Source organism: Takifugu flavidus, chromosome 2 (genome assembly GCF_003711565.1).
Source record: "Takifugu flavidus isolate HTHZ2018 chromosome 2, ASM371156v2, whole genome shotgun sequence".
NCBI classification, from domain to species: domain Eukaryota; kingdom Metazoa; phylum Chordata; class Actinopteri; order Tetraodontiformes; family Tetraodontidae; genus Takifugu; species Takifugu flavidus.
Genome location: NC_079521.1, coordinates 2257692 through 2281737, shown reverse-complemented (window position 1 = coordinate 2281737; position 24046 = coordinate 2257692). Strand labels below are relative to the sequence as shown.

At 43.0% G+C, this 24046-nt stretch overlaps 1 protein-coding gene and 1 long non-coding RNA gene across 8 annotated transcripts in view; one reads left to right on the top strand and one right to left on the bottom strand.

Annotated features, from left to right (window-relative positions):
- Positions 1-24046, top strand: part of LOC130516522 (uncharacterized) — a 230160-nt gene that overhangs the window by 90064 nt on the left and 116050 nt on the right. The window lies entirely within an intron of this gene.
- cdh8 (cadherin 8) overlaps positions 1-24046 on the bottom strand; it is a 75881-nt gene that overhangs the window by 29786 nt on the left and 22049 nt on the right. For all 7 annotated transcript variants that reach the window (XM_057017405.1, XM_057017431.1, XM_057017455.1 and 4 more), the window contains one exon: positions 16751-17045. In XM_057017405.1, coding sequence (XP_056873385.1) covers positions 16751-17045 — 295 coding nt within the window. The remainder of the gene's footprint in view (positions 1-16750; positions 17046-24046) is intronic.

The following is a 24046-nucleotide window of genomic DNA, read 5'->3' as shown; positions in this document are numbered from 1 at the left end:
CAATCCACAGCTTTCTGAAGTGTGCATCCTAACGTGTCTTGTTCATCACTAGGTACGTACATGTAGCCACACAACACCTTCAGATGGAAAAAGTATATAGTTTTAAAGTTTCTGAACTAATGCTTAAAGATAATGTGCAGCAAAAGATTAAATCTAGTTCTATGTTGAGCTTTAATGGGCACATTTGGGAGGGATGAACAGACAGAAACATGTTAGCCACACAAACACCCCTCTGGTACCTTCCAACCGTCTGCTTTTGGAGTTGGTGTCCAACTGTCTCGCTCACCTGAGCAATATTGTCACAACACGTCGTCTCATCACAGCGTGATTTTTTTTTTCCGCCACTTCCATCAGCCGTCAAGCATCAGCAGGACGTTGTGTTCACACCTGACGGGGACGGACGCCGCAACGCGCACGGCTGGGACGGAGCCCGCAAACACGTCAGTCCCACGAGTGCGGGGAAGTTGTCCTGACAGGTCTGTGCTGCGCTTCCAAGTCAGTGTAACCAACAATACACTGCAATACACTGGAGTTTTTGACTTTGTTTAAGTCCCACCTTGTTTGTGTCACCTTCACAGAGAAACGGGCATCACAGTGTTACCATTTTGGTCCAATTATTTCACACGGAGAGGTCTGAAGTGGTCCTCTGAGGCCCTGCTTTGTCATATTTATGAGGTGCGCTATGCCGTTGTGCGGCCAAAGCCAGCCTCGCCTATTCTAAGCCTTCTTGTCGACTTCTGTGCTTCCTCTAACTGGTGAGCTCACCAGTTTCGCTGGAAAAAGGAAAAGTTGGAACTTTGGCTTTCACTCAAAAGCTTTTAACTAATCACTCGAGCCTCCCTAATCTCATTTTACAGAAACTAAACAGTGAGAGGGATATTCTATAAACCTTTAATACAAGCTGCTGCATTGGCTGTCTTTAGCATAAGCTGCATGTTTTCACACAGCCCGGGATGATGTACGAGGTTAATCGTGTATACCAACGACAGTTCTACCTTAAAAGCTGCCATTATGTCTACATTTTCTGCAAACACGGTAGATAAGTGAATAAAGTATCAGATAAATTGATTGACAGAATGAAAGGAAACATAATTATGTGAGTAATATCCCGTAGATGGGTGCACGGAAGTGTGCAGCCATGCAGTAAGAACATTTGTGCTGCGTGATGTGGATGTTTGCCAACTGTCAAATAAAGAAAATGTGCGACAGCAATGAAAATTGCACCTCATTTTGGACTGAGATTTGGTGTCTTATCTTCTTTAAAGTTAAATTACAGAGAGAAAAGACAGTCATATACAGAGCCCTAATTAGGGAAATCACCTTTATACTTTGAAAGACGTCTCTGCATATATGGACTAGAGTGTGTGTGTGTGTGTGTGTGTGCACAGATGTGTGCGTGTCAAAGGCGGGGCGAAAAAAAATCTTCATAAAAACAGTGGAGTCATTGAAGCGTGAAATAGCTCCTTCTTTCTTTACCTCCCATAGGGCTAAAAAGCTCCTCTCCACCTGATAAAAAGAGGGATTAGGACCGCCACCGTTTGTAGCTGTTTAAAATCAGTGCAGATTAGCTCGTCCTCTCTCGACGAGGCACCCAAAGTTTTGGGGCCGCAGCAGCTGTAGGCCAGCCGCTGGGCACAGAAACTCAAATGTAGGCGGAATATTGTCTCTGGGTTTTAGTCTCAGCCTGTAGCATTGTTGGGATTACAATAACAGCAACAAAACAAGGAAAGAGATGAATGACTGCTGCAAAGAAAAGCTGTCCAATAAGAATTAGATGAAAACTTTACTGGCAGAACGATTCTGACACTGCAGCCTTTGCTTTAACGTGTTTGTAGAGATGTGCAACGTGGTGCAGTCAGGTTGTTTTCTCCCTAAATACATTAGTCTCACCATGTCACACACACACACACATACACACACGCATGCATGTAACCTTTTCCCTGGAGAGTGTGTTGGAGTCGCAGCGCTCTAGAGTGACGCATATTAAACATGTCTGGAAATACAACCTGCTTTTAGACTTGTTTTCCCCACATTAACTGTAATCTCATTAATCACACCCAGGAGTCCCCTGAAGTTAATTCCATACTGATCATTAAAGTATACACAACTTCCAAAGCAAGACATTTGTAGATAAGGTAGGTTGACAGCTTTTTTCCCCCACTGAATGAGAACACAGGGCGGGGTTTTGTCATACGATAGGCGGGGCAATTAACTAATTAAATAATTGCCAGTTATTTTTATTTAAAAGTGCATTTTTAGGGAATCCATTTTGATGATTATTTCCACTATCATGTTTACCTGCATTTTGAGGCACAAACTTGTGTTATTTTCATCAAATATAAATTCAAATATATATATATTCCATATATATATATATATATATATAGAGAGAGAGAGAGAGAGAGAGAGAGAGAGAGAGAGAGAGATAGAGAGAGAGAGAGAGAAAATTATATTCACTTAACAAACTGATGAAGGATAAGGGATAAATAAGTAGCTATTGCTAATTCTATACGTGTTTGTGTTCGAGAGTGAAATTGCTTTGATTGTTGTAAAATTCTATCAAACATGTGGCAAAATATTGGATCAGACAGATTTGAGACCAGTCACCTTGGTGGTGTGTATCAAAATTAGCTGTTTAACAGATAAATCCGACATATGATGCGGTTTTCAATGGGAAATTTTAAAACGGTATCGAACATAACGCTGAAAAAATCCTGACTGGACTCGCCTCCTGGAGAGAAACCAAGTTCTGTTGTAATGCCTATTATATTCTCTCTAACACACTCAAAACCATTGCAGTAAAAAGGAGAGATTCCATTCCATCCACAGCTGGAATACTAGACTTTTGTGTCCTTCTACACAGCAAGCAGAGCAGCAGTGTTATATCTCAGCTCTGTTCAGCTTGGACCACCTCAGAAGCGTGAAGGGTAGAAGACAGGGGGCATTCATATGTATGTGGGCACTGAGCCATAGAGAAAGGATATCACTGAGGCATGGGGAGAGCTGTGGGCTGCATGAGGTGTGGGGCTAACAGTGCCCTGCTGTGAGTCCTACCCGGGTAAAACAATACTGTTTATGTCTGACTGGTTTTACACTGCAGGGGTTGAAAGAAAGACCGATATGCAAGGATAAACAGAAAGAGGAGCTAGGTAGGAGCACAAATGTGCATCGGTAGGAGTGTAGTAGTATCGTGTTAATAATGTGACAAAACTAACAGGAAATGGTTCCTTTCATTTCCACAATAAGACAGAAATCGGACGCAGGTAACAGGGACGGAAGCTTTAAAGAATTTCAGCGTGTATTCATAGTCTAGCTACTGTACAAACAATTCTTCCATAAATCCAAGCAGGAAATGTCAGTAACTCGATGCTTGTTGTGCCTGGTGGATGTCATTTGGAGTTAGGCAGTAGCCATTGTGTCTGTTGGACAGGAAAGGTTTCAACAGCAACCTCCAGCCTCCTGAGGAGACACAGGCAGATCTCAGAAGACATTAATGCCATCTGACATGTTGGAGAACGATGCTCTGGATATTGTCTTCAAAAATTTGTTCATTCAACACATGCACAGTGAAAATTTACCAGTGCTTTTCCACCGTACAGTCGGCTCAAGTCAGCAAGACAGACATGCGCTACACCCCCCTGGCCCACCCCCAAATCAGCTTTCTGAGGTCAGAAATATAGCATAAACCTGTTTTTTTTGTTGTTGTTTTTCTCCTGAAATTGCAGGTCTGCGGTGCTGGACTCCCCCTGATAGTGCCAGTGTGCTGACACTGAAGTGATTATGTATTGATTTCAATCCCATACACACTGATGTATCCCTCTCCCTGATGTGGCAGAGCGCATAATAGCACATGATCAGACATAAAGAGACTGACAGTCCGTTTTTCCAACAGCACCACCAGCGCTATTTTTGGACTGCATGAACCGTTTGATTGAGCTGCATTTGCACACACGGGGGGTAGAATAAGAATTAAGAGGTGATTAGAATTGTCAGTGTAACAATGAGGAAAGCAAGCATCCATCCATCCATCCATCCATCCATCCATCCATCCATCCATCCATCCAACCATCCTTCCATCCATCCATCCATCCATCCATCCATCCATCCATCCATCCATCCATCCATCCATCCAACCACAATGACGTGCTCGGAGCTTCCCTGCTTGGCCTCTATATATTAGGAGAATTCTTCAGTTCCAAATGAGTATTTTTGGAAACTCTGCAAATAAGTGTTAAGGGAAGTCTTAAATAATTAAGCATGTTCATAAACAATTAGCATGTGCAAAGCTTGTGCCACGGCCAGAGGATGTCTCCAACCTACCAACAATTCATCTGTTATCGTTGCACTAAACACTGATCTACTGCACGGGCTCCCACTGTGACGCTTTATATTTATAGTACAAAGATGTTTGGTTTCAGATTGCAGCAAAATAATTGCAAGACAGGAAAGAAGCCATTCTGTCTCTTGACCGTCAGCCTCCGTAACAGCACTACTCATGCTAAGATGGGGGTCACAGCTGAAGAGGAGAGCCAATGTCTCCGAAAAACCAAGCAGATGTGCTTGTTTCCGGCCTTAAATCGCAATCTTCATTCGTTAGACTTTGCCAAACAAAACAAAGAGCAGCTTACATGAGGAACGAAACAAAGCTTGAAGATAAGTTATGGTTGTCAGCGTCCAATAAATTGTTCCCCAGAGCCAGTGATGGATAAGGGGTGCTGCACTTTTGAAGAGTAGAGGGACTGTCACACTTACACACTTTCACTGTCATTGTTGTAGTACAATCACTAGTCTCCGGGATGGAACTTGTGCACGCATGTTTGCCTATTTACTTTTTTTCCCCCTTCCCTCAGCATGACAACACTATTTTAAAGAATCGGCCACTGAGTCTGCCACCTTGACAATCTGTTTAGAGAAAAGGCACGGACAAAATAATTAAGAGGCTCCTTTGTTGGCCACTGACGACTGTGACACATGCCACGCTGCCATTTTAAGGAGTTCTGTCATTGATTTACTTTAATTAGTTCATGGGAAATGTGTGCAACAAGCAGATAGAGTTCAGGACGAGAAGCCGAAGACGGAAAATTGGGTACTTTGCATGTTTAATTACTCCCAAGGCATTTACAATGGCAAGGTAATAACAGAGGAGAAGGCATATATTGTCTAATGAACAGCTTTATTTTGGGTAAATGAACAAAATGTTGCTTAATTTGGAAACTCTGCCAAGGGCCAAGGGTGTTTAATGTGAATTATGCCTGTTCAATAAAACAGGACCAAGCGGGGGGAACCATAATTCAGTATAATATGAAGCTGTGGTGAGAGATGAACATGTGGTGGTTGTTTTTTTTTCTTTTTTTAACTACTGTATTAAGTTGAGTCGACCATGGTTTTCACTTGTACCAGCACATACGTGCTGTTTGCATGTAATGAGACATAGGAGAAGGAGTGAAGGACCCGGCTTTGCACAGATTCATTTTATCCTTTCTATTGTATTTGCTTTATCTGCTGACCATTATCAACTACGGAATCCTGTTTGCCTGTGGAGTCATAGAGGAAAGCTCATTGAAAATATTACCAACATTTAGAAATATTAGAAACTTTAAAAAAAAAAAAGATATGTGGCAAGTTGAACTAAAGATTTAATCGTAGCAATATGTAGTTGTGTTGGTCAAAATGTTGTATGAAATAAATCTACCCTTGATACATAAAAGTGTGGTCAGAAGTCCAACTCTTCAGTTAACTCGTCCTTGTTATTATTACTACGAGCGTGATGTGCTACCAAATATCATACATTATTGGATGCTTGGGATTGAAGAAAGATTGGCTAAATTCGACAGAAAAAAAATCCTTTCACAATGTTGCTATTTTCATATCCCAGGAGTTGTGCAACTACTGGCGTTGCATCGACAGAAAAGGACAGACTTGAAAGGAAGCGTCTCCGTCCTATCCAACACTGTCTGAGAGACGACTCCTTCGTTCCTCCCCTGCAGCAGCAATGCAACACCGTGTTCTCAGTCAAAACCTATTCTATTCTTACAGCCAGCACAGGAGAAATCCATGAAAAAAACCAAATAAAATCCCAGTTATTACTGTAGTTTGTTGCCTTTATCAGAAAACAAACAGCTGGACGCACTACGTGAAACGGCCCTGCTGCATTAACACACGGAGGTCCAGGGAACCTCTTAACATCATGTGTTTCCAAGCCAGGTGCCTTCTAAGTAATACACTCTGTCATCTGACAGCTGTCCTGGAGTTAGAAGAGTTAAAGCTTTTTTTCCCCCCAGAGGAATGTTGAAATGCACTACGTGACCAGCAACTTAATGCCACTTTGCTGCTGCCTGACAAGCAATCCATCACAGGGAACACACAGACGGAACGCTACATGCCACCACGTCCTGAAGCATCCTCGAGGAAGGCGTCCGGAAATACGTGGTCGATGAGACAGACGCGCGCTCGTGCAAATTGTTAAAAGTTGGCAGTTGTGCAACAGATGCAACGGCGAGTCAACTTTCAAACGGCGCGTCAACGAAGAGGGAAATAAAAAGAAATGGAAAAAGGATGGTGGGGGCATTAAAAATGACAACAGAAAGCGACAGGAATGGTGCAACGTGGGTACGCGCCCTGAGGAATCCCAAGGTCTGTTTACTCTTGCAGGGGTGTGGTGAAATTTTAAAGGGATGGCTCTGTGACGTGCTGGAGAGAACACTCTTTCAATTACCCAGCAGCCCCTGGTGTTAGCCTGTAAACCTGTTGCGGGACTGCAGAGACACTGATGGCAAGGGAGAAGCCCTACAGTAAAATAACATAGAAGCGCAACATCCAGCCATTGATTGAACCCTTAAAACAGGTTCTGTGTCAGCAATGGATTTCTTGTTGTTTCTGGGGGGGGTCTGTGTAAAATCTGAAAGAAGTGACAAACTGAAAGAAGTGACAAACTGAAAGAAGTGACAAATACATTCATGTCGAGTCTCTCAGCGGTGGAAAAAGCAGCTGCATGCGAGTGTAGCGGGTTCATAGATTTGGATGGTAGGTTCTCACTTTGTTCTGAAACTTTACAAACAATTTGCTGGTTCTTTTGTATGTGAGCTGAATTTCCTCTTGTTTTTGGTGTGCGGCGGAAATTATACTTTGCATTTCAGAAAAACTGAAATGTTCACAAATGAGAAAATGACAGATTACTAATGCCCTTTGTTCGTGGCTCTCGCCTAAAACTAGTTAATGAGGGAAGGTGCAAAAACAAGAGCTTTGCCCCTCTGGTGGGTGTGTCTTATCATCTGTTTGTTCTAAACAACCTTCCCGTGCAGACGTATCTACCCCCCTTTTTACCTACGTGATTGAACTGACCTCTCGTCTCAAATCTGACGCCTTGATGACCATTATTTACTTTGCCAATCCTTCCCCTCCCCCAGTGAGGCCAATTAACTGTAGTCGCTTAGAAACAAATTCACATTTAACAATATATAAAAGTTCCTCCTTTTCTGTCCATTTGAACTTGTTTTTGTTTTTTTTTCTCTCGCTTTTCTCCTTCCAGTTAAATTAAGACCGTGCGGTCTTCTGTAAGAACAAAATGAAACTTTAAAGACTGTTATTATGTCAATTGCAGCTTTTAATTTTAGGTACCATGTGCCGGCTGCCTGCGGGGCCCAAATAGCTGTGGATGGTACCCTAGACAATTAATAATGCAGACATGGGAGGATGAGAATACGGAGGATTCTGTTATCCTGCTATTGTTGCTCCGCACTGTAAAATCACCCGAAGCATGAAGAGCCTGCACACATCCTCTGACACAAGGAATTCACTTTTGCCTGAAGAGTTCTTACCATTTTTTTTAAAAAGCTACACCCTAATGAGAGGGGCACACGGCACAATACAGCGTTCAGTAGGATGGAGATGCCAAAGAGAAAAGAGTTGGATAAAGGGGAGGAGGAGAATGTGCAGAGAGAAAAGACTCTACAACGTGGCATTAAATATCCACAACTATCCTCCTGAATAATTGATTAGTGAGCTGAGCAATGTGTACAAGAAAGCTTCCTGGCAACTTTGAAGGTATGAGTAAGCATTTACCAAGTAGGAGCTGCAAAACTGGAGTCCTCCACAGTCCTCCACAGGACCTCCCACTCACCAGTATGGCTTCCACACAACTCACACATCGGAGTGGTCAATTTAAAAACTAGGCTGGCAAATGTACCAGTTCTCTCTACAGTCGGGTGGATAGATCTATAAATTGCATGATGATCTTAGAGGATTACAAACCTGGAGACTCATAACACTCTAAATCTGATACCTCAGAGCTGATTCCTCCCTCAGGAATCTACATTTAAACCCAGTTAGGATTACACTTTCAGTAGGAAAACCTGAATTGGACTTTTCTGAGCCTGAACTAGGGACAAGAACGATATATACTGTTTATAGATGATGTATCACCACTTCGTCCCGCTTCCCTGAGCCAGTGAACCATGGGATATGAGAACTGCCATCTTATGGTGGTGAAGCCAGACAGCGAGTGTGTGTGTTCGCAACAAAGAAACAGTGGTGTGATGTGAGTCCTGACCATTTGGCTACACTCGAGTTCGATGGCTTCAAATATATAATGTAAATCTGTCAAAATAATGAAGACTTGAACCTGCTGAAAAAGACTTGGGTCAGCAATTGAATGAAAACTTATCTCATTTTGCTTTTCATTATTATTGAAAATGTGACTTACATACAAGTGTCAAGGAAGAAATATGAAGAATTAAATTAGCATTTGAGACTCTAAACAGAAGATTTGAGATAGAACAACTCTGTCGTCTGTAGTTTGTGGAGGCTAAAGGCAATTAGTGATGACGAATGAGAATGTGTCGCCAGATTTGTCTCCACTATGACATGGTGAGCTATTTTCATGGTGAACTCAAAATGAATGTGGTATCTTCTTCTTACAATTATTATTATTGTCTATTAATGGAATATTTGATTTAGAAAAAAAACACGATGTCTGCACCACAAACCACACCCATGATCAGTTCACTATTGCTTCGAAAAATAGAGACACAGATTTAAAATGCACAGAAAAGCTTTTTTTTAAAGCAATAAATCAAGTACCGCACTTTTTCAAGTCGCACTTTTTTTCATAGTTTGTCAGTGGGTGCGACTTGTACTCCGGAGCGACTTAAATAAATACATTATTACAGAATTTCACATGTTCGTTATTTTCACGCTGACAACCACAAGAGGGCGCTCTAGGCGTGTGTACCTGAGGAACGAGTTCCTTTAGCGACGCAGAAGAAGAAGCGGTGCTTCGTCTATGGAATTAGACTTGATTGTTTGGTAAACTTGCTCGGATGTTCTTTATGCTATAGTTATCTGAATAAGTGTTAATATGTTACATTAACAAAGCAGACACGTACTCAGTTCGTTGTGGGTCATGTAGCTGAATTTGTTACATTAGCATACCGTAACCCTATTGCTAATCCATGCTAATGGATTGCTAATTGCCTTTCAAGATGAAATGTATGTTCCTGGTCTCGGATTTTATCAAATAAATTTTCCCCGAAAATGCGACTTATAGTCCAGTGCGACTTATATATCTATTTTTCTTCTTTATTATGCATATTTTGGCTCGTGCGACTTAAATTCTGGAGCGACATATAGTCCAGAAAATACGGTAGTTTAGAGTAGTAGTTTTCCTCATTGTAGTTCCAAAAAATGTAATGTCATTTATAGATAGATAGATAGATAGATAGATAGATAGATAGATAGATAGATAGATAGATAGATAGATAGATAGATAGATAGATAGATAGATAGATAGATAGATAGAAACTGATTCCTACCAAAGCCCGTTGATAAAGCTCGGGCCTAGAGGAGCCCGCATTTCCTATTATTGTAATTTGTTTAGTCGTATTTTCTTCCAAATCTTTCAATCATGAATGAATTATTTGCTGAGGTCAGTAATGAGCTGTAGACAAAAACAATCATTTGCTGGCTCTTTTTCTGTTGGTCATTACGTCACATCTGCATCAATTTTAGTGACATCAGAGTCTAAACTCACTCCTGATTAATCAGAATTGTACCCTCGTCTGGCGCGACACAGCCATCAAAACGCATGTCAAGGTATCGAGGATCAGGCCCTGCAGCCCCGCAGCGCTGCTGAAGGAAGGAAGAAGGAAGACTGCTGCGTCCTTCTCATTTCACCCTCAGATTGATTAAGCCACCCTGAAAAAGTGATCAGCGCCGTGTGAGAGCAGGAGAGCAAATATGACTCCAGCATTCACGTGTGTGTGTCTCTGTGTGTGTGCGTGCGCCTGTGCAGCAATGTGTTATGTGCAAAAAGGTAAGCAGATGCATAAGTAACCCTTAGTTAGAGAAGACAGCCATGTGCAGGAGTGATTTGATCAGAACTGGTGGGTGTGACAGCAGCATCATCATCATCATCATTACAAGCACACATGAAAGCGCTTGCATCCATCCTTCCCTTCTACAAACTTGTTGTTTAGCCTCTTCCATTCTCTCTTTCCATGCTTCACCTGCCAAAACCTGATGCAGCAAGACACAAATCTGCCTGAGAAACGACTGCTGTGGCTGCTCGTCCAGGGTCTTATTGAGAGTCTTTTTTATTCGCCGGGGCAAAGCAGCCAGACCAGCGAGGGAAGTAATCTCGTGCAGATCACATTGAAGAGCTTCATTACCTGGGAGCCAGACACTTTTTTTGTTATCCTCATGGAGAGAGCGAGACAGAGCATTAGCTTAGCAAAAGAGAAAGATGGCAACAACAAACGCAAGACGGGAGGGAAGGATGGAAGGCAGAGCGAGAGGAATAAAAACGGGAGTGAATCACTTTGGACTACAAAGGACAGCAGGAAAACGATACACCTGAAAAGTATTTTTTTTAACTGCATGCTGGCTTCATTCCAGCAGCAGCTCTGTGGTTTAGTGCTGGCTGATTTGATGTGTGCATGTACATCAGATACACATGGCTAATGTGTGCACGCATGCTTCGGGAAAACGTCAAACCACAGGAGGCTCCGAAGGGCTTAGAGTTTATCACGGAATGAACCAATGACTGATGATGTTCCATACATTATTCAGAGCTACACTGGATAATAAATAACTCTTGATGAATTAATAAAACATGCATTTGATATTGAACAGCTGGGATTATTCCCATATGTACTTTTTTTCTTCTCAACAAACATGTGCTGCCAAAGGAATAACTGACTTTCATTTTTCAAAATCTATATTCTGGAAGATGTATGTCTGACAAAGAGGTGCGGAATTAGCCGTAACCCTCAGTCATCTGTTGGATGGTGGGGAATAAGAGACAAGAGGAATGGAGAGAAACAGTTTGTGTTTATTACTGTGCTTACTGGCAGGCGTTAAATAAAAATCACGTGTAGATTAAGAAGACAAGCCCTGACATAAATACGGAGCCATATGCGCACACTCACGAGCATCCAGATGCTGCTGCCAAACAAGGTGAGATAGATGGCGGTAGCAGGTTATTTACAGATAAACTCCAGCATGTCAGTTAAATCATCTCTACCCTGGAGGCCTGTCCTATCCCCATTTAGCACAGGCACAGAAAAGGCCAGGCTGGCATCCACGCCATTTCCTGGCAGTACGACAGTCCTGATAGAGTCACGGCCTTGGCTGGGTTCACCGCTCCGACCTCCTCCTGCCCTCGCTCGGCCCTCTGAGTCGCTCACCACTGTCAACCCAGCCCAGGCCTGCTCCATCCCTGCCCGGCCGGCCCTGGAGCATAATCTTCAGATGTGCCCCTGCCCACTAAAGGCTGAGGTTTTGGATCCAGCGGCCCGCTATGTTAAAGGGCCAGGGACCCCCTGCCACTCTCTCCATCTGCCAAGCTGCAGACCACCAGAGTCCAGGATCAGAGAAGGGAGAGACCCAAAGAGCTGAGGAGCGTAACGCTCAGAGCGTAACGCTGAAGATAAAAAGATGGACTCTTATGTGGGCTGTGGTGACCCTGAAGAAAAGCCGAAGATGTTTCAAGTTAAACTGTGTTTAGTGACTCCATGGAAATACATCCAGGGTGTAGAAGACTTGGATATTTTAGATATGAGAAGAAGGACTCTTTTTTTTTAACAGAACATCTGGCCCAAGTGGAGCATGAAATGCTCTTAAAATAGCTCAGTGTTTCTAGCATTGATCCAAAAGACACGTGAGACAAGGATAGATAGATAGATAGATAGATAGATAGATAGATAGATAGATAGATAGATAGATAGATAGATAGATAGATAGATAGATAGATGATAGATAGATAGATAGATAGATAGATATAGATAGATAGATAGATAGATAGATAGATAGATAGATAGATAGATAGATAGATAGATAGACCTGTTTATGTTTTTGATGGCTCACGTATTCCTGTGCTAAGTCTTTATGTGTAGCTCTGATGCACGCTTGTATCTCGCTCATTTCCATATGTCTCCCCTTGATCAAGTCTGCTCATCTATCGTCCAAATCTGTGATGACAAGCCTTTACGTATTTTCCCAGCTGCCTCTGGTGATGAGAGTGTAATCAGAAACATCATTAGGGCCCAACATCGATGGCTGTGCCTGTTAGTCCTGTTACTCGCATCCATAATAACTTGAAAAATGCAAATCATCTCGAGGTAATCTATTAATGTCACTTCATGTTTATGTCTCCGCTCCAATTTAGCCGCGCTCGACATATTTGGCGGCGATCAGCGTTTCCATGCAGGTATTCATTTTGCAGTGGTTTCAGAGCGTGTGCCCGGTGCACGGGGCCATCTGTCTGTGTGAGAATTTATTAATCACCCTGATAATGAAGCGTGCTCGCAGCTGAGCACTCCTGGGCGTCGCTTGCACGAGTTCTAACCGGCAAAAGAACTTTCAGCAAGTTTGTTTCGGAGCGTAGCAATTATTGCCGCTTGCAGGCCATGGGGGAGGGTCTGGAGACCTTTTTCTAATTACCTGAACTGTTAGGTATAGCAGACAATTTACAGCGACATCACATCCCCCTTGTTAGCTGCAGAAGGAGAGCAGAGCCTCATAATTCCAGCATATGGTCGACAAGCATGTGGGGGAATTTGTCAGCGTGTGTCGGCCTTAAAGTCAAAGACCCCATTAAGAGCAAAACAGGATGAGCTAATCCTGTGAGATCTGTGCAAATGAATTCTCATCATGGCCACGGTTGCACAAACAAACGAAACAAAATGTCAGTTGCCGTAGCCATATGATAAATCTACTCCCAAAGCTGTGACCATGCACTTTAGAGCTCATTAAAATTAATACCGCCATAATGACATTTTTTTTAAATCCCTAAATTAAAAAAAAGATCACAGTTCTTCTTAGATACTGAGAAAATTCGATTTCAAAGGTTTTAAAAGTGAAAGTGTGTGTGTTGGGGGGGAGGGGGGGGGGGATCCAAAAGAGTCGATTTGATTGAGGCTTCATTGAATTATTTAAGTTCGAATAAACGATGGATCAAAGTCAGTGCGTCCTCTTTGTTCCTTTTCCATTTCGTTGACATGAGTTATTTAAATATTTGAATATTTGCTTAATGGCATCCAACATGTCTTCAGCAATGGAACAATAAGAAGCTGGAGGTTCCATCCCTGTGCACCTGAGAACAAAGCTAAAGTGGCCTCAGTCCAACGCCAAATGTTCCAGATTCATCACTTACGTTACGGAACATTAAGAAATCACCAAATAATCTCCAGGATACATTCTGTGAATGGAAATATAAAGAAATAAGCACCAGAAAACCACACTCTAGGGTCTACAAACCCACCCAGCAATCAATAGTTACATGCAGAAAAAAAAAACAGGAAATGAAGAAACCATTTTGGAATTTAACTTCTGAACAAGGCCCAAGATGCTGTGTTTAAAGCATGTTTCCTGTCCAACAGGGTGTGTACAGAAGTGCTATTTATATTACATATCCTCTGCACTGAGCCCGGGTTCTGCTCCACCGTCCCTACACCTGCACGAGCACCACCTCTGCCTTTGTCAGACTTTACTTCTCAGAGACCATCTACTCAACAATTAAAGTGGGAGTCGCATCCATTCAGGGTAATGAAAGTCGGAGAAAAGTCACAGAAAGCCACACGTCTTATCCGCCTGGTTCCTTTAAAGGAAGAACAAAAGGTCTTCCTCCTTCATTTCCCATTAACCTCTATGCTCTTCCGCACACAGGAAGCATGGCGACCTCAGTGGCCCATGTCACATATCTCATCTGGCTGTGGGACTGCTTCTTATGGGGGATGAGTCCATTCAGTGGGGAGGGGGGGGGGGGGGGGGGGTTCTATCTGGCCGGAGTCCTTGACAGATAAAAGGTGGATGTTGATATTTATCCTGAGTCTCAGTGATACTAAGTGGGTGAAAGGCTGATAAGTGAACAAAGGCTAAGATGTCTGAAGTGGAACTGACATGCTCTGAAAGTGCTAATCTACACTGGTGGGGAATAGAGTTTTGATGATTTGATACAGGTGACTTCTCCTCGTTGTCTGGACTCAGATAATGCAGCATCGCCCAGCAAAGTAAAGATCTGTTCGTACGCAAAAGACTTCATGTAAACCTTCCCGTTGGCTGCTGCTTTTCCTGCAGACTTTATTAGCTCCCCACCACTCGGCACACCCTCGATAATCCACTGAGTCCTCCACAAATTGTCTTTTCAGCGCAATAAATACGAAATGTCTGGGCTGAGAGAGTCATGATTTATGAATATAAGGTAAGGAGATGAATGACTTATTGTTTGCGTGCTGCTAGCATCTCCGTCCCATTAAGGCGCAGCCCATGAAAAGTTAACAAGAGGAAAAGCTAGTCGCTGCAAAAATAAATCCTTTCAAGCAAACAACTGAGCGTTTGTGAATATTTAATTAATCAGAAGTGACAAAAGGGAACAACAATCAACAAAGAGATGCAAAATACTTCTTATACGTTATTCCCCCTTGCAAATCACAGAGTGCTGTCAAGTACCACTTTGCTCTGTGCTGCAACATGATGGCTGTCCCTGAACTACGCCGGGAAAGGCAAAAAAATAAAAAAAACCAACCCTCAGAGAGCTACAGTGTGTTTCAACTGAGATCCAAAACAATAAGCAGCAGGATCAAGCAACGGAGTTCAGACAACAGGAGTTCACTGCAACTTTGTGTTAACATGGATTCTTTTGTGCTGCATTTTGTTCCATTTGGCTTGAGTGGCAGCAGCGATGTAGCTGCTACAACCATCAGAAGAGTCTAAATCGCCATCGCCGCCGCCGCTGGGGCAAAGGCTGCGACCTACAGATGGAGTTTACCAAACAGATTTAGGGACGTAGGGAACGCCATCTGCTCTGCGTGTTCTGTCAGCTTCTTGACAGGTAACAAGTGGAAGCGCAACAAGGAAACATGGTAACAGAGGGCGTCACCCAACCACAGGCCTTAGCATCCATGCTGATTTTCATACACACCCTTACACACACACACACCAACACACAGCTTCCTGCTACTGATGAAGCATTTTCTACAAGAATGGTACTGGTGCTGAATCAGTGATGAGGTCGTTCCGAGGAGGAAGGAGCTAGAAATCTGGGGAAAAAAACATAACATGCGCTGATTTGTGTAGAGCTGCTGGTCTTTCCTAGCACCTCTGAATCATGCGATGACCACATGGTCGGACTAGGAATGTGAATATATGAATATATTAGTATACGGTCAGTTTGGACCGTATTTGCAGTTGTTTGTTTGTGGGCGAGGGAAGAACGCCGGCCTGTGGCAATTATAGCTGCAGCAGTTAAGTTAACGGTTCTCGTGATTGCTGGTGGCTTCCACTGCTTTTCCTTTGATTCGGAAATGTGATACGTACGCACGCTATCTGGCTGCCACTTTTACAAAATAATGTAAAACGGCCGCTGTGCCCGCTTTGTCTTTCCTACATCGCGAGAATTCCTAGCCGGCGATTGCCCGCATAAATATTTGATCTCGCATTTACCAGCCTATGCAGTGTGATGATGCTGTATAAAAGCATTAATGGATGCAATAAACCGCTCCACTTCTTAAGATCTGACCTAAGATTTGACCTATACAGTTTGGGGAATCGTGTTTTTGACTGCCTGCCAGAGTGTCCACTTTGTGAGCACTTTGTGACTACTAATGCGAATGCTGCTGCCGTATTCCGGAAATACGCTTCAAGTCTCTTTTACCGTTGCTGCTTTGCTCATGTGGTGGGTTCAGTCGAAGAGTTCGTAGCTCATGTGTTGCTAGATGGGTTGATGAGTGGGTTGGTTTTGGAATGATTGTAACATTAGCATTTCATAGCCTTTTAAGAAGGGTTGCGTAGAGGTTTGCACTATTGCCTCACGAGGAGGACGTGGGTTTGATCCGCAGTTAGGCCTTCCTGTATGCTAGTGTGCTCTCTCCGTGTCTGTGTGAGCCCCCCACCATCAGGGCTCAACTCAATCAAGAGCTTCAGCCGAAGCTGCAGCGGCTGAGAACGTCCCTCCATCTGGCCTGCGAATTCCGTTGCACAATCTCACGCAATGACAATAAAGGATCTTCTTATTTTCATTGAAAATGCGCGCACGTGTTGGTAGCATCGGACTGTGAACTATCTATCAATCTTGTGTTTTCATTTTCCAAGACACTCAAGCAAACTTGTAACTAGGCCTGCTCGCGCTCCTCTTGATGTCTGCTCATTATTTTCATGCAATCGCCAATTAGAGATCAACGGTTGGAAATCACACACTTGATTAGGCTGCTACGTGCAGCTGAAGAGAGGAATGGAAGGCTTGTTTATTGTGACTCACCAACAGCAGACATTTCTGGAACCGAGGCCTGGTACGGAGCCTGCACGAACTGCGGTGGATTGTCGTTAATGTCCTGGACTTTGATGATGAACTCGGACGGCGGCTCCAAAGGCTCGTCTGTTTCGGCGTTAATGACCTGGGCTGTGAGCGTGTACTCGGCCTTCTCCTCACGGTCCAGCCTCTTCATGGCGTGGATGTCTCCTGTTAACTCGTTGATGGCGAAGATGGTGCCGGCCCCCTCGCCAGCCAGGATGTACTTGATGCTTTTGCCGCCCACGTCCAAATCTGTGTGTAACTGCAGCGGGGGGGAAAAAAAAGAGAGATCAAAAATCGTGGCAAAGGTCAGGCTGAATAATTAAATAGTAACACTAAACCCTAGAAGTACTTGGTTTGATCATGTATTTTGTTTTATTTGATGAAACGAGCCATCTGGCCTTATTGATTGACCCGTTCTAATGCTAAGCTAACATGATAACAGTGAGTTGCAGAGAGTAGGTGGACATCCTCAGCCAAACAACTGCAAAACACAATAAAAGCATCATTATTTGGGGAAAATTGGAGCTTGGGCAACTCCATGCTCAGCAGATTGTGTGCACCTCTACATGTAATTTGACATTGTTATTGTGCTGTTTTGCAAGTAAGGACTGAGGTTACCGAGTCTGGTTGGTTCTGTTTGGCTAAATGAGCCCCACTGGGGACAATAACTATGTAGGTTGCACAGTATATACCTTAGCCTACATTGTTATTCACAATACACTACAAACACATCATGGAGACACTTAATGTGGCAGATGTTGCTCCCTGAAATATACCAAAGGTGTGATTTAGATGTTAAAAGAGAAACCTGACTGGTCCTAGGTACTAGATGTTATCGCATTTACCCCATTATTTTGATAATTAAACAGTCTAATTGGGCCACTAAGCTCTCTGGTTCCCAGTTACTAACAAGTTTGCAATGTGTCCAACAAACACAACACAAAGGCCATAAGAAGGGACGTAAACCAGATTTTAGAGCAGAGAAGACGCAGTGCAGGTTAATGTAGAAATTGGAAACACTTTGCTTTTATTATATTTAACAGAAAAAGCACCTCCATCACTCTAAGTCACCTTTAACGTAAGCCCCTTCATCCCCAAGGTGACCGACTTTGAGAGGCGCCGAGGAGGACATTTACAAATGCAACAATGTTGCCTTGACATACCTGCCGGCTTTTCTGAGTTCTGAGTTTTCTTGCACAGACACACACAGTACAGGCACATATCAAAACCCCATTCATGAAATTTAATTTAGTTTCTGCCACAGGCTACCCACAGAAGCTCCTCTGGGGACATGGTTGGGGTGCACAATATAAAGAAAACAACCTCTAACCCCCACCACAATTTCTTTTTTTGCATATCCTGTCTCAAAGGTGTTGTTTGTAGACACTGACAAAGCACATTGACTTAAATTGTCACACCTTGCACTTTTGTTTTCCTAATTGTGCCATCATTCCAGATGAATAATGTAGCTCATTAACACAAATGCCTTGAAACATCCTGCACGCGGAGAAACTCTTTAAAGAGCTGAAATTAATGACAGACTGTCGTTGCTTTTTACACTCTATACGTGATCTTTGGTGCCTGTAGCTCAGCGTATATGAGAACATTTCATAGATGTGTACATTCGCCATTTTATCTAACTTAAATTCCTCACGTTGATAGTCTGCAGTTTCACAACAGCACATCTATAATATCTTTTCAGCGCGCCTGAATTCATCCAATAGAAATAATGTCGATATTAGTTGAACATTTCCTGGTCCCGACTGCAAACCACGTAATCGTTGACTGTTTTAACCACAATAATCAAAGATACAATTACGTGATTGAGTATGTGGGTGGTGGGTGGTTGCCTGGGCAACAGCAATGCAACATTAAGTGACGTAGGGAAACAAATACAGAAGAAAGAAGAAGCCACAGAAGAAAGAGGATCATTGAGAGCAGAGCCCTGCGTGCAGGTGACAGTGGGGCGCTAGCATAAATGCTAACAGAGCTGTTACTCTCCTGAATAAAACCTTTGGATTCATGAACCAACTCTGGAGTTTCATTCTCACCCACCAAAGTAAAGGAAAAACCTCATTATGCCACTGATGTAAACAGAATCTTTTATGAGGGGAAAATACCAGCTCCTGCATGCAGATCACGAGAGTTGAAATGCCGGCGATATATTCGGAAGCTGCTGCTCAGGAAGACAAAGGAAATCTCACGCTGGAGAAACACTGTGCATGCACACACATGCACACCGCTGCTACATTTGCCACTCATGATTCCCAGTCAGGGCTTCAGCTGCCTCTTCTGTCAGTGCAGGATGAAATATGTCAGGCTGTTAAACCAACTTTACCAGTGGCTGCATGCTAATAAGGACCCATGTACAGATTCTATACCTGCCCCCATCTATGTGTACATACATATATTGCTAATGATTTTTTTCTCCGTGTCAGTGCGAGTGGTTCTGGCCCTTCTTCGCTATGTAAAACCAGTTAGAACTGGCAGAGAAAAAGAATAATGAAGCAAGCAACCAGGAGAAGATTGAAGATGGAGTCTTTTCATTTACTTTTCCTTCAAACGGCATTTATCATCAAAGGATCGGCCTATCCCTTTGTTTAGGATGAGTTTAATTAAAGAAGATATTATTATAGATATATTAAAAAAACATTGCGAGAGAAAAAAACAAGGCTATTAAAGGGTTGATTCATTCTGGAAGGTGATGTTACATGACCCAGTCATTTTTAAGGGACGTGTAATCGCTGCCTTGACTGGGCTCAGAGTTAATATGAGCAGAATCCTCAAGTCACCTGATCCAGCAAACGCTAAAGGGAGAGACGTGGCGGTGGGGTCAGATCTTGGCGGTTAACCGTCACTTACTTCTAATCAGGGTCACTGAGGTGTTTGAAGCTCTTTAGCGCATTCTCACCTGTGGGAATTTAGAGGCTTCAATCCACCTACTCTTTGTGTTTTGGGACTAGAAGCAGGACAGAACCTGATATAATGAACAGCAGGATGCAATCAAACGTGGCTCTGTGGCCAAATGACTTGTTCCGACTGGTCTTGATCTAGTTCCCTCTGTCTGATACCAGACTTTCTGACTAAAACAGCAGAATCCAAAGCAGCCTGAACTCAAATTTATGTTTAAAGGCTGTGAAAACAGTCCAGACATCATCAGTGGTGAGTAATTAACGCAAAATATATACAGTTTTTGAAGCCTTGACCAGATTAATTTTTTTTTGCCATTACTTTTTATGGGCCGCTTGTAAAATGCACATTTAAAATCTGGTTTAAATCGAAGCACAGTGGAAAATGATGCCGGTAAATTCTAATTTAGGATTTCATTTAAGCTGCATTGTGATGATCGTACAGTGTGTATTTGTTATTGGAAGAGGGTTTCAGTGGATCATTTACCTGGGGGGTTGGGGTTCGGGGCTGGAGTTACATCACCTGGTCTACAGTTGGAAAATATTTATCTTCTTTTCTTTTACATTTGTTGCTCTTTGTGGTTGATACAAGAGGCTTTTATGGGACCTTTTAGTGTACTGCCGCTGGGGGGACACCATCCACCACATTATCCTGGTATCCTGAGCTTGTTGTGGCTGTGTACAGACCATAATGTGGCGACAGTTCAAGGAGATCCACTGTCCTCCATCAAATATGTAGCAGACTGCATGTTTCCATGTAAAATGCATGGGGACCCTAAAGCCGTGCAATGTGTGCACTAGTTTGCATGTCGTCTTTTGTAGGAGCCAGATGTTCACCGATTTCTTCTCAGTACGTTCTCATGGCCCACTTCTGGTTTCTGACCCAGTCTCAAAGACCCGATCCAGCAGATTCATTCAAGGGGGCTTCATACTGAAATGAGGGGCCAACATGGGGCTAATTCATTGCCAGAAATGATAAAATTAGACCTACCATTTTTTTTTCACGCTCCCCATCTGTACAGCCTTAGGCTACGGTAGCCTAAATAGTTACTCCAGATAAAATCTGCTCCGACACGTCGGGAAATTTAATGTAGTTTCCTCCCATTTGTTGGATTTTGACTTTGTTAATTACACCTACATGAATAATCTGTAATTCTAAATATTGCAATAACATTTTGAATCTACCGAGCAGATGGCACAATGCATGATGAATGATGCACTTAGCTATTCTTGGGAACATTTCCCTCCAGTCTGTCTCATGACATGTAGTGTTTTATCAAACTGCGCTGAAAAGTTTCCTCCTAGTTAAAGACAATTGGTGAAAACCTTCATATTATTATTATTTTGTTTTAATTCATAGAAATTCTGAAGTTGTACCTCTTAAAAAGTCCAGACATGGTCAAATTCTCCGTATTAAGTGTCGCAATAACGCAATGATTGGAACCGTGAGGCATTTTGTGGACATTTGTTGCACTTTGCCAACAATCGATGGCGCTCTCGAGAGAGGTGAGAAGGAGCCTTGAGGGAGGCCACGCAGGGGAATGAGCATCTTGCATTTATTATCCCCGCAGACGCTCGCGCTTTACTGAGACAATGGGAAAGAGATGGTGTCATGACCCATAGAAGAGCAGAAATGACGCTTTGCAATTGATGGCAAAGGTACAGTAATTACAATCAGGAAGAGGCGTTCAGCTTCACGCTTTTCTCCTATTGGACCGTAGAGCTGAGTCATTGACAAGCTTTCTGTTTTCATTTGGTTCTATTTTCCTCTCGGACAATAATGACCTAATGAGAGAAAAGAAGGGTCAATTTTCACCGTGTAATCTGTACTAAAGTCAACGGCTAATAATACATTTCATCTTTGTTCACATTCTTTCCACCCTGTGTTGTGTTCGCTGCCACCGGCAAACTATTCCTTTAGCAGAATACGTTAATACCTTCAGTACTAGCGGACAAGACAATTAGATTCAGCCACCCATGAAAAGCATTTTTGTTTGCGGGGGCAGATGCAGGACAGTGCATTTTAATCACAAAGGCTGCAATGTCACCAGAAAGAGAGGATTTAGGGAGGCGGGGGCCGGGGGGGATTCTCTCGCTTCAAGATCCAAGTGCTGTGCAAAAGTTGTTCTCAGTAAAGATTTTCAGAGCTCGCTCGTCGGTCGCCGGGAAGAAAATGAAATTTAAAAAAGAAAGAAATAAACAGCTCCTCGGACACATTTGCTGAATCAATATCTCTCCAGAGCAGGTGGATCTTTATAAACGCAAAAAAATGACCAGAGAAGGAAAAAATAGTGTAAAGTGGAGAAAGAAAAAAGCTGAAAATTGAGAAAAGGGTTGTAAAAAACTGAATGTAAAGTCTGTAGAGATGCAGATTTGGGCTGTGGTACATATGCAGGGTCTTAATTCGGGGGAGATTTTTGAGTATTAACCTCAACTGCTGTTATCAGCGTAGCGGGGGAGTGGGGGGGGGCAACGGAATGCAAAAGAAAATAAGCCTGATCAAGGAGCACAACAGTTTTCTCTTCCTTCTGTGAGGCTGACCTAATCAAATCAAAGAATGAGATTGATTTCACGAGGTGCAGATGGACCCTGTAGCGAGTTTAATTCGGCGCCCCGGCTCTCCACTACCAGTGCGTTCTCGGCCCAGATGGTGCAGCTCGGGTTTGCAATTCATATTTCAGCATCTCGCTCCCCCTTTTCTCACCCGCTTTCTTTCACTTTCTCCCAGACTCAGAGTTTAGCCACCAAGCAGACGAGCGTTGGTGTGGAAAAGTATCACAAACTCATCTGCCGGGCCTGTAATCCTGTGATCCCGTTCAGGGGCACAAACAAGCCATGAAGAATCTGGTGAAGAACTTCTAAAAAGAAAGGAAAGTATGTCGGGAGGAGGGATTTTTGAAGCCCTCCTCCAAAATACACGTGATCTACTGGTGTGAACATACCAGATTTGATGATCACAAGAGTCAAGTCATCTTTTTGGGGTTCATCAGCGTGATTAATGTGTTGCTTTGCGCACAATTCCCGGATCCTGTGTCAGTTTCATTTTCTACTTAACTAAGGAGACGGATTAATCAGCTTAAATGAGAATGAGCCAAGAAAGTACCATGATGTCACTTGGAATATTTCAGGTGATGTTCGTATCCCTCCATCTATACCACACATAATGTAGATGCTTCTGCATTTCCATAATTGGGAGAAATGCAGTAATGTAGTCATTCTTTAGGGCTTCTTCCTGCAGAAAAAATGCTGATTACTCCAGAGTGAATATTTTAACTGTCAAAAATCATTGTTCTTTACTTGAGCCGCCATGCAAATGAGACGCTTTCAATGCCTCCTGATGGAAAGGGGCGCGTGTTGCTGCTGCTGCTGCGGCGGCTGAGAATTCCGGCAGGTAGAGTTTTCTCCAGGAAGGAATTGAAAAATGGCTCTGACAGCTTTTGCTGAGCACCTCTGGTCGGCCTTCTTAATGCCAACTGGAGGGTCTTCCTTCAACAGCACCACAGGAGGCAGTTTTACGGTTAATTAGCAATAAATGGGATTCTTCATAAACTTTGGAAGCTAAAATCTGCTAAAAGACAAAAGCTTTGAGACTGAAGAGCAGAAAAAAGGAAGGATGGTGACCCTCCTCATCTCATCTCCGGATGGATCAATATCTGGGCTGCACTGTTTTGACTAAACTTGTCATTTTTTTATTCCTAATAGGATCTAATGCCAACATTGAAACTGTCAATGGATTAAACACAAAAGCTTTTTCTGCCTTATTGTTTCCTTATTTTTCCAAGAATGAGCATGTCTCCCCAGGGAATATGGCTTTTAATAGGCAGGTATTGGGAAGCAGTATTTGCAACCAAGACCCGATGGCAGCATAAATGAGGACTTTATTGGCTATATTAATAATCATCTGTGCCTTCTCCTTTCAGAGGCATGTGATATCCAGTATCATTAGACATGCAAATAACGGCTTCATTTTCCCGGTCTCTGGGATTCCGAACGAAAAAGAGAAAAATGAAGAAGTACAGGCGTGGCGGAAACAATTAAACCGTTCTCCTCACAGAAGCGCTTGGCAGATTGACAATGTTGGGGCGCGGGGTGGGGGATGGGCGCGCTACAAAGGCTCCCTTTGTTAGTCGGTGACATCAAATCGCTTGTCTTTAAGAGGCTTTGCTTGGAGATGCCCGATCACCTTGGAGCAGACTGCAGCAACAATCAGCAGCGTGTGTCGTCTGTGTCACATTGCTGTAGATGGGGGGGGTGAACAGCCTCCGTACTCTAACCCTACCAATAACACTAAAGAAGAAAAATGGTGTTTTAAGCACAACCTCAAAAGGAGAACATTGGCATTTAGTTTCTC